Raw genomic sequence first — 11,666 nt, forward strand, 5'->3', positions numbered from 1 at the left:
CGGGTGCAAGTGTTTCTGGAAAGACAAAGTGCTTCAAGAGCCGTGTTTACTTCCAGTGGGTCGGTATCAGCGGGCTGCTCCGCAGTCATCTCGCGGCCGGCGAATATCGTAATCACTGTAAAGTGAGTGCAGCATGATAGGTGCTTGGCATTGACAGTACAGCATGCAGGAATGAGAGATACAATGCTGGGTTTCATTTCATATTTTACGGCTTGAATCAATCACTTGCTGGAAAGAGCAACTAATGGTCAAAATAAGTCGACAATTAAGGAGATTGAACACAATGGCGAGAAACGTGATTCTGCATGCTGCATAAGACAGCGTACCAAAGACATAGCAAAACCAGCGGTGGGATATTTATTCAAGTTTGAATAAACAGTAGCAGTATGCTTTTGAGGCAATCACCCATCAACTAGCTTGACACCCCAGCTGAGACTGTATGACGGGTGCTGGAAGCTCTTCATGCTTGATTAATAGTAGTTGAGTAGAACCGGGGAAGGTCCAGCATATGTGAGGTAACCAATTACTTCACCTATGCAGCCGCCACAGCAGACATTGAGTCGCCGCGTGGTACCGCCTTCGCAACGTAAAACTAAGACCTAGCAGCACTATGTAGGATAGGGACCTTGGTAGAGACAATTGGTGTATTCCATCAAAATGACGGGCGCTTTATTCAAGTCACCACAGAATGCTGGCTCGGTATTGTCTTATTGTTATATAGCTGCACCAATGCTGCCAAATCGTGCGGCAGGGAGTGACCCCTGAGACGGTTCAATCAGCCACTAAACCCGACTGTAGGCTTGAGGATGTCCGCAAATTTTACAATCAGCGCTGGTTTAATTTCTTCAATGTAATGTGCGAAGGCCTTTACAATCTACAATATCGCTACTAGATTATACAAGCATCGTTTCACGGTTGAGGATTATGGCCTCAGCCGCCTACACAAGCAAGACAGCTTGAGATTGCGCGTGAGAAGGGCTGTCCCTATACGACAATGTCCCGCCTGGATGAGCCGGCACATCAATCTGCTCAAACACTCTGACTTGAGCTGCTCTAACTCACAACTGGGATTGTCGTCGGCCACAAGGCTTCGAGAACGATTTCTGCACAAGAGAACAACGAGTTCAGTCCATCTACTTTGACGGCCCCTAGGAATAGTACGACTAGCTGAACGGCGTTCATTTAGGATATAAAGAGCAGTATCCCTCGGTCATCGACCCCACTCAGCTTTCTATTTTATCCAGTGCTTCAACACAATCGCAAAGCGCGTCTATGCCGATGAGTATCAAGGAGCATATTGACTTCTCTTACGCAATCTCCTCTCTCGGTAGCAGGTTTTGGGTTTAGCTTGTAGCTGTGCTTACTACAGTTGTCCTTGTGATGTTCTGCCGCTTTGACTCACTTCTCCTTGTAAGTTTTAATGCCTCAAGTTTGATATGGGGTAGAAAGATTAGCACTGCTGGATCAATGTAGATCAATGCAGCTTCAAGCCTTACTAACATTTTCCAAGTCATGGCCCGTTTCGTCTATATGTCACTGTACCCGCAAATAGACCGCGAAGCTATAGACCCTGGAATAATGCTGAGCAACACCACCTTGACTGTTAAGTTTCCTAACCTACTGAGTAGCTCTTGGTCAGCTCATAGACGTCACTCGCCCCAGCATACCTTAAGCATTACATAACCCAGCATCTCTACTGGGATTTTTGTGGGACTGGAGACAGCCGAGGTCTTTACGGCTTTGTAAGGCCGTCATTTTTATTTTTGGGCATTCCGGAGTCACTACCCTGGTCTTGTTGACATATTGTGCCAGTTGGGACGAAACTCGCAACATCTTGCCGACAACATCTTGGCTATCTCAGCCGTTGATCTACATAGTATCTAACCACATGACCAAGAAATAGTCCACGGATCCCAGGCCTACATGGAGCATTCCGGGGGTCACTGCCCCGGTCGTACTCCGTATCGACATATTGTGCGAGTTTGAAAACCTATTTTCTCTCCTCTCTTGATCTCGATGAAAGGGCAGGGGGGAAGAGCTGATAGCTAGCTTGCAGTAGCCAAGTTGGAAGTCTTGACCACACAGAGTCGGAGGCATGGCCTCTTCATAAGCGAGGCGAGCAATGTGAGGCCATGGTCGAGAAGCCTTGGGCAACAGGGTATTTCTACCCGACGGCGCTAAAAAGTTTCGACATGCTGGCAAGCTTCTGGTAGATTATGCTGTGCATACGAGGTCCTTACTGCAGGCATTTTGCCCATATAGTTGCCTGATTTGATGTATGTTGATGTATGTCGCTGCATGATTTGGGGTTACAGAAGCAATCTTCAAACCACAGCAGACGCATGTATGCTTAGCGTCCCACTAACATAGGCTACTATGTCGGTTTTGGTACTACGGAGCAAGCAAGCTAATGTCGGGTATAAAGAGACTGGGCATATCCAGCAAAGTCGATTGGTACAACAGGCCGGGCAATTCAAACCGCAACCAGCTTTCCCTGACTCGGAGTGAGTAGCCTTTTTTCTACATGCGCAACAAAGACCAAGGCAGGTACGCTAGGTGGTACGCATGCTGCTTGCATCTCTAGCCAGCCAGTGACGATGCCCATTCATGCAAAAGCTCAAGCTGCACAGGAACTAAAGGCTCAAGAACCCGGGGCCTTGGCAGGCTGGGGTAGAAATGTCCAAGGAAATACGCAGGTGAGTGTGTCGAACCCTTAACACTTTGTGTGGGCATTATATTATTATCCTCCGCATTATAATAAGCTTATGGGATGAATTTTGCGGCTCCTTTTTTTTCCCCCCAGCTGCAAGGTTTCCTTGATCGGACAGCAGCGAAGTTGTTGAAACCTGAGGGTTGTGGTGGCCATAATAGGAGGCTGCAGTGTCGATCAATTTTTTTTTACTTTGTAAACATTGATCGTTTGAAACAATTGTTGAACGTTGTACATAATACAAAAATAGAGAGTTCTAAAGAGTACTTGCTGTTCTCGCACGTGCTCCTCTGCCGATCATCCACTCTTGTAAAAATTCTGGTACCAATTTCTTGTTGTGGTCAGGAAAGACGCAGCCAGCTGTGGAAAAGAAAGTTAAAAAAATAACAACGAGAATAAACGCCAAAGAAACGACCAACCTCAATCCCATGCACCCATGTAGAGGGGTCCCAATGTACGTCGTAAAACCAAGCCGTCGGCTGTCGGACGGACGAACGGACATGGGAAGGGGAGCTGCTTACGTTCTTTGGTGCGGCATGGGGTGGTGGCGAGAAGGATTGACGGACGATTGCATACATATTTCAATGTTGATTGAGTGCTAATTAGATTAGGTGCCGAAATGCCTCTCCAAGCTCACCTACCTGCCCAACATGCTGTATACATCAAGGGGAACCCTTGTTTGGTGACATATCCAACACCAAAAAGACATGGTTACCATCGGGCCGCAAGAACAAAAGAGACCGAAAAAAAAGGGACGAACCACGGATAAGGTCGAGGCCCAATCGTAGATAAGTATTAGTCATGCCAGATTTGTCAAATGAATGCCAATCAATTGTTAGGTAAGTTGCCCGGCATTTTGGGTTTCCGTAGCAGCGTAATGCCCGCCATTCATTGTTGCGGTCTGGCGGTTCCCCGATGTAGCAACTGAGCGGTGCCGATCTGCGACAGGCATTGTCGAACATGGACAATTAGAGCGCCCGAATGCTTATCGGTTCTACAGCACCAACGTGGTTGTTGTTGTAGTTGTAACCATGTTGTTTATGGGATTTGTACGCCAAGAGCCCAAAGAGAGTCCATCGATGCCCAATCTTGTTTGAGGTGAGTGAAGTTCAATTATGGATGGGTAGGGCAGGGCGCGAAAAATTGACAACAACAACAATAAAAAAAAATAAAAAAAAAAGGCCTCCGGCAAGGCAAGCAGGGTCTCACGGCATGCAGCGCAGTGTTCGCGTAATGAGGTGATTGGTTTATTCGGCTTGCAGATGCATGGCCTGATAGTGCGCCACAGCTTGGAAATGCCCTGTCAATAATGACCCTTCTTTATAAGAGCTTCCATCTTTGGCTCAGCAAGCTCAGGCAAAACATCTTTTTGGACGACAGATGATCGACTCTGGCCTGCGGATAAACATGCATTTTGTGAAACCACAAAGCCCTGCTTGGGCATTAGCACCGGTGGATCAGTTTGTATGCCCTAGTACTTCATAGTTACCATGGTTATTTACCGAGTAAGCATTTCGTAGGCAAATATCGCCCCAATAGAAGCTGATAGAAATCGCCCAGATTCTCAAAATGTACAAGCTCCTGTATTGTCCCTAGCAAGTTGGAATGGAACCTTGTAGTTGGGTACATCGCCCAGGTACGGTACGGTACCTAAGTATCTAGGCTTGGTAGGGCAGGTACAAAAAGTGGCGACCCCTCATTGTATGTAGTACAGAAGCCATGGCGGCAAAAAGTTCGCGCGACGTAGCGAGGTGCTATCGGTACCCAAGCTAGGGTCCAACATCCTGGGAAAAAGGACGTCATCAAGACTTCAAATCGACCCCACCGGCTCAGCTACCCTCAACCTACGTGGAAACCCAGATTGCCCAGTAAAACCAGAGAGAAAACAAAAAAAACCCAGAAAAAGCCCCTGCTCCCTAGCAGCCCAGCCATATCCTAGCAAATCTACGTAGTAATTCCCTTATCCAGGCCAATGGATACAGGCCCCGAGATATTTTGGTGCACAATATATACGTACGTGGTATTGTTGATCCTAACTGGAACAACAGATCAACGTCATGTTTCGAGTATAGAGTTGTTTACGTTGCACCTGTAACATGCTGGCCACAAATTCTATGCTTGAAAGAGCCGCAGCAGCGTGGATAATCGAAAGAGGTGCAATGAATGATGCTGTGCCCAACTAAAAGTAGCACCCACATAGATACAGAGTAAAGCCGAGGACAAAAACATGGGATGAAGTGACGGTACACGACGTTCAAGCTTGGGTTTGTACCTGGGGTTAGTCCCATCACCTAGACCACGGTGGAGTTAGGATACTAAATTTGATGGTGGAAACCCGGCCGAATGTGGGGATGGTTCGTATATTTACCCAAACTACCTCAGTAACCATGTACTTTAACCTGGGCGATGGGCAGAAACAGAGGGGGGGAACGACTCGTTCTTGCTTGGCTGGGGGGAGCAGTGTGGCGTGCCATAGTGGAACCAAGGCCAAAAGGTCTTTCCATGCGCGCACGCAATAAATAATACAATACTAAGTAATACAGTACTGTCAACTGAGCTTGGTCGAGGTACCCATGCACGTTGGGCTTGGGAGCTGGCCGCACAGGGCAGGAACGGGAGCTTGGCCCTCCTTGCCCTCGGCGCCCTTCCGGTCCGTCTGCCTTCTAGTTCGAGGGAAACCCCTTCCAAAGATTGAGCGAACCCAAGAAAGAGGGAAGAAAAACAAACAGTGGAACAGAAAAATCGGCGCTATGTCCACATGTAAATCTCTTGTTCAAAAGAAATAAAACAAAATCGCCTCTCTTTTTTTTTTTTCTTTCTCCATCTTGTCATCTTGTTTTGCCACTCCTCTAATCTTGCATTTCTTCTGAACCCTTCTAGAAAAAGAAGGTTTGCTGCTATCCAGACGACAGCTAAGGTACCACTCAGGCACGCGACCATTTCTGCCCAAAAACGACGCCGTTGGCTCTTCTTGGCAACGGCATGCTTCGTTCCTGAGGGGCCTATCTATTACTGTTGTTATTTTGTTTTCTTTTCGATTTTCGATTTTTTTTTATCACATCCCACGCCAAGTCACATTAGATTAGCAACGACCCTGACCGACATACAGCAAAGCGCATCACAAGTCTAGGCACCAGACAGACGCCGACAGCTTGCTTGCTTTGCTGGTGGTGGTTCTAGACGGCCCGCGGGCTTACCCTGCCTGATCAAAAATCCCCAAACCACACCAATCTGCAGCCCTTCTGCAGCATCGGCCATCTGTCTCTTTTCTGGTCGCATTGCATCTGCCCGTCCGTCGCATCATTGGCAGAAACAGCTCCTTGACGAGGTACGCGCGGCCGCATAGCTTTACCCAATCCAATCCACCCCCACCCCACTCCAAGGCTTGCCTCAACGGACACTCTGGCTCCATGGGCAGCTTGCGGCGGGAGGTCCGTCACTTGCAGCAGCAGTAGCCCGTGGTCCGCCCCTTTTGCATCCGTGCCGCTGGGTGCAGACTGACTGGGGCTAATACTGGGCTGACTGACATTGACATACCAAAAGAAAAGGCCCGGGCTGACCCCGCTTCCTAGTCTTACTTTTTGTCGATCCCTCTTGTCACTCATCTCACGACTAGACTCTTGCTCGACTCTTGTCACTTTTTTTTTTACTTGACGCTAAGGGTTGGATCCATTGCTCCAGCTACCTCCCAACAAGACATATCCTGCAACTCATTCGCCCACGTGCGACAACGCAGCAGAGCGACAACACTTTAATCACACGAGAAGTCACGCAATTCCATCTCCCAGCGATAATCTCGTTTTTTTTTCGACATTTCCATAATCAAACCACCTACCCATAATCCAAGCGATCCAAAAACAACCTCCAGGCGTGATCTATAGCGCCTTGCCTCCATTCTGTAACCGAGCCTGCTCTGTCTAAACTCGTCGGACGCAGGCTCAGAAAGTCAACATGTCAGAAAGAGAACGCCGTTATAGATATGCCATCCCACGGCCTCGGTCGCCTACATTCAACCCGGCCAGGGCCACGACCGATAGCTTTCCCTCCTTTTACAATGGTGGTGACCTACCTCCGATGTCTACTACCTCTCTTTTCGACATGATGACGCCACGGGGACAGACTGCCGACTATCGCCCTCAAGCTATCCCTTCCTCGACGACTCACCATACCACTTATGTTGTTTCCGACTCTGCTGCTGCTAGAAGAGAAGGGTTGAGGCCTAGGAGCTCAAGCCATAGAGAGCACGGCCGGAGCCATCGATCGCACTCCGATGCCGCCAGCCGGCCAATCATTGTCACCACCACCACCAAAAGACCAGAGGCGCCAAGCTCGCATACATCGTCCACCGCCAGACCCGGAAGCCCGACCCGCGACGCTTACAGATCGAGTGATGACGGTGGCTCATACTATTCCCAGCCCGCCTCGTCTCTGCGACCACGGAGCCGTCAGTCGTACGGCGGTCATCACCACCCACCATACAGCGCTGGTCTTGACAATGAGGAATATCGCCGTCAGAGGGACCGCCAGACGGGCGAGGACCGTTATGGACACTCTCGCCACGACTCGCATCGGACCCCCCGGCCAATGTCTGTCTACGCCAGCATGCCTCCCTGTAAGACTTCTGCGCCCATTGATTACGACAATGGGGATGTAGAGTACACGAACCCTGGACAACTGGCAAGATACGACCTGGAGCACAGCCGTCCGGAGCCGCGCCGCCGCGAGAGCCTCGACAGGTACCACCGCCCTAGCAGTAGCATCTCTTCGGATATCGGTGGCAGATCTTTCCAAGAGTCTTCGCGCCGTGGGCCTCCACCTACCACGTGGGGTCTTGACAAGATCAGCCAGAGTGTATCTTCGGGGCTTTACGATCAACCTCGCGTGCCTATATCTCCACTCACGTCTGGCGTTCCCCGCGAATTGCAGTCCCGCCGGCTCAGTGGTAACCTTGATGTCCCAAACAGCCCATTGAGACTCCGTAGCAACTCGCGAACCCGACCAGTCTCGCTATACCAAGAAGAAGAGCGCAGACCATCGCCACCTGATCAGCACCCCAACCATCACCACCACCGTGGGCGGGGCCGAGAAGACGAGCAGCACGTTCGCCGAGAGTCGAGAGACCGTGACCATGGAAGAGATGCTTACACAACCCCGCAGAGCGCCATCGAGCAACGCGGCTTTGGTGTGGTTGTGGACGGGAAGCCTGTAGAGCTTCATCGCCGGGAGGAGTCTCGGGATCGGCACCGTGAACGCGACAGGGATCGGTACCGAGACGATGATGTCGATCGATTGTCCGATGAGCGTCGTCGGGAACGCCGGGAACGAAGAAACCAGTATCATGGTGAACCAAAGCGTCCTTCTGATGACAGTTTAGATCGGGTCATTATTCGCGAGACCGAACGCAGGCCTGAGAAAGACGATCACAAAAACCGCAAAGACAGCCCGCGCCGCGAGGATGATATCAAGGACGGGAGGAGCAAGGACGACAGGAGCAGTAAGGATGAGAAGCAAGTCAAGGAAAAGAAGAGCGATGGCTCAGTTGATGCCTCGTCACAAGAGCCTAAGAGGCTTCGTGATACGGTAGCTGCGGGGCTCAGCCTTGCCGCCGCCTCTATCGGTATTAGCTCTGTACTCAAGGACAAGGAAAAGGACAGCGAGAGCAGCAAAGCCGACAAGGTAGTGACGGTCGAGAAGGTTGGAGGTGATGACCGAGGATCCTCTCGACGTCGCGAATCGGTCTCTGCCGGTACGCCGCCGAGGCCGCTGGATGTAGCGGAACCTCGGGTGGCGGTACGTGAAAAGCCTGCGCCAGTTGTTGTGGAGTCAAAACCGAAGCCAGTTACGGTTCATGATGAATGGGAGATGGTGGATCGCCCATCCGAGCACAGGAGGAAGCCAAGCCCAGAATCCATGCCTGTGCCACACACGCATGAACGCAGCCAACCAGAGTCCAATGGACGACTTCGTGATGATTCGGCAGATCGCATAGTGCTTGTTGAGCGCCCTGGGGAGACAGCTCGTGCATCTAAATCATCGCACGAGCCAGCGGCTGATAAGGACATTGAGAAGAAACCAGCCGCACTGCCTTCGAGCTCAACAGCTGAAGATCAAAACCCATTGCGTCGTTTCTCCCGCCGTGCCCGTGGAGAGGCGGGCGGTGCAGCATTCAGGCCGACCGATACTGCCGATCTAGTGGCCTTGAAGGCTCAACTGGCAGCTCAAGATACGTCTACCAGAGAGACGGAGAAAGTGGCAGCGAACCCGCCAGCAGAGGTGAACCCTCAACCTGCGCAGTCGACCGCACCACCACCTCCTCCTCCTCCCAAGGACACGCCTTTACACCGGGAGCCCTCACTAGAGCGACGACGTGCATCAGCTAGAGATACTTCGCAGGAGCGTCGACGACCTCGGGAGAATTCTCCTGCAAGGCGTTCATCCCCACCATCGCAAAGAGACGATGATGTCGAATTCATGGATCAGAGCGGCTCGGTTGTCCAACAACGGGACAAAAATGCCGGCGGAAGCTTCGACAGCACGAGCAGTCGAGGCCGCGAGCTGGTCGGACCCAATGATGAAAAGTCGGTCAGAGTAGTGTCGCCACCGCGCGAAAAGGACGACAAGAAGCCCCTCAAGGGTATCCTCAAGCCAAGCTCAAAGTTCCCCGAACCCGAAAACTTTGTTCGTGAGGGAGTAGCCCCGCATAAAGATGATAAGACCAAGAAAGACGTGCCCGCAGGTGCTCGGTGGACAAAGATCGCACGCAAGCTCGTCAACCCTGAGGCGTTGACTATTGGAAAGGAGCGCTTTGAAGTGCGCGACGACTCAGTAATTGTTTTGCGAGTTTTGAGCCGGGAGGAGATTGAGGCTTATACGGTTGCCACTGCTCAACTGAGAGGTATGCAATGTGGTGCCCACCAAAATTGGTGAGAAAGACAAATCTGACTAATCTTTACTGCAGAAATGAGACTTAGGGAATATGAAAAGGCGAGAGACCGGGAGCGACGTCGGGATGATGACAGAGACAGGGAGCGGGATCGCGACCGAGACCGAGACCGAGATAGAGAAGGTGACGATGAGAGACGGCGTACTAAGCGCAGGGAGAAAGATGAAGACAGCGATGACCGAGAGCCGGATCGTAAGGATCGGGGTCGGGACCGGGACGACGACAGAGAGCGAGAAAGGGATCGTGACAGACGCGAAAGAGATAAGGATCGGGATCGGGAGCGGGACCGCGATCGGGACCGGAATCGCGATCGAGACCGGGATGAAGAAAGGCGCCGACCAAGCCGTCGCCACTCGGACGACGACCTCGACAATGACGATCGTTCAGGTCACCGGTCGCGGAGGGAGCGTCCTGCGAATGACGACTAATCCTTGGATTTTTAGCCACTTTACGATTGGATATGTTTTTATGATGATGCCACATACCCCAGTTTTTTTTTTTTACATTTTGAATCATTATTTATAAAGCAGGCGGGCGAGCATTCATCTTATTGTAGATTTATTTGAGAATCCTGACGGGTCTACACTACTGGAAGTATGTTATATGCTGGACATGAGACGGTCGTCTATTTCTTCGAGTCTTTAACAACACTCATGTGACCGTTGCGTGATGTGCTCCTAAGTTTGTCGGACTAAACACTCCTGTGGTTGTCATTGGCCATGGACATTTCACACGAGCTACTAAGGCCATGTCCGAAAATAGTCCGGTCGGCTTACTTACTGGATAGTCTCATGTTGATATATGTCCCGTCATGACGTCTCTTTTTCTTCGAATATATAAAGACAAAAACAAGGTTAGCATGACGCGAGGTCGCAGAAGTATATTCGAGACGTCCAAGAAATGAAGCTTGCCAGAGAGGATGTAAAGCGAGTCGGGGAGTCGATGGTTGAGGCAGGTAAAACGCTCCGGCCGTCGCGCGTAGACGAGCAAAAAAAAAAAAAAATAATAATAATATGACAGTTGGAGGCCAAATCTGTATATGCCGTGCCGTATCCGTATCAAATTGATCAGTGATCAAACAGTAAGTGTCGTTTGCAATGACGAACCTCCCCCCTTCTCTCCTGCTTGGCGTTTCAATACGAAAGCAAAGGCAGGTACAGCAAAACAGGGTAAAGAAAAAGCTACAGCTAAAAAAAAAAAAAAAAAAAAAAAAAAAAAAAAAAAAAAAAAAAAAAAAAAAAAAAAAAAAAAAAAAAAAAAAGATCAATGAGCAGAAAAATAAAAACCGGGCTGCACAGAAAACCTTGTCAAGAACCATTTCGAGTCACATCTACTTTCGTACAGCTTTTGGGCCCAAGCCCCGCGCAGAGCAACGCGATATTCTCCGTGTATCGTGATAGTTAAGACGTGAAACTCTCATCATCCTACCGGTATCAAATAATAAAAGGAAAGGAACGACGGGAAAAGGCAAAAAGGAGAAGAAAAAAAGAGGGCGGAAGGGAGGGGGTGTGGAAATTTTATTTTTTTATTGTTCCAGGAGAGTGACCACCAGAGAGGAGGAAGCTTTGTGGATGAGGTTCAACACTGGGTAAAGGCGAGTCAGAATACCCGACGCTCCTCCTTTTGTTCTTTTTAACGCATACATACACACACACACACACACACACACACACACATACGTCAGGACTAGGAAGGTCAATTTTATGTTAAATACGCAGTAAAAAGGTTTCTGACTGTGGGCTGCATGATAAACCTCAACGGTGAACCGAAATGAGCTCAAGGTTTGTTTGGATAAAAAGGGAGTTGAGGGGTGTACGAGTATATCGTACCCAGCAACCAGTTGCTGGCTTTGACAAGCCGGCCGGATGAACTCGCAAGGGTGCCTGATAATCTTATTTCGACCATGTATGTCATGGCTGATCTCACCATCCCAACGGCCAAGGAGGCAGCCACACCCTTTGTCGGAGCTAGAGGAAGAAACAGAGGTTTAAAAAAATCAAGACTTATTGGAAG

General features: G+C 50.0%; 1 protein-coding gene across 1 annotated transcript; it reads left to right on the top strand.

Annotated features, from left to right (window-relative positions):
* Positions 1–5,847: 5,847 nt before the first annotated feature.
* On the top strand, positions 5,848–10,459 carry PgNI_10702 (uncharacterized protein). The gene is made up of 3 exons (XM_031130675.1): positions 5,848–6,038; positions 6,259–9,605; positions 9,669–10,459. The coding sequence occupies exons 2-3, from the start codon at positions 6,662–6,664 to the stop codon at positions 10,079–10,081; spliced, it is 3,357 nt and encodes a 1,118-aa protein (XP_030979506.1). The 5' UTR covers positions 5,848–6,038; positions 6,259–6,661; the 3' UTR covers positions 10,082–10,459.
* Positions 10,460–11,666: the final 1,207 nt, after the last annotated feature.

This window comes from Pyricularia grisea, chromosome VII, assembly GCF_004355905.1.
Source record: "Pyricularia grisea strain NI907 chromosome VII, whole genome shotgun sequence".
NCBI classification, from domain to species: Eukaryota; Fungi; Ascomycota; class Sordariomycetes; order Magnaporthales; family Pyriculariaceae; genus Pyricularia; species Pyricularia grisea.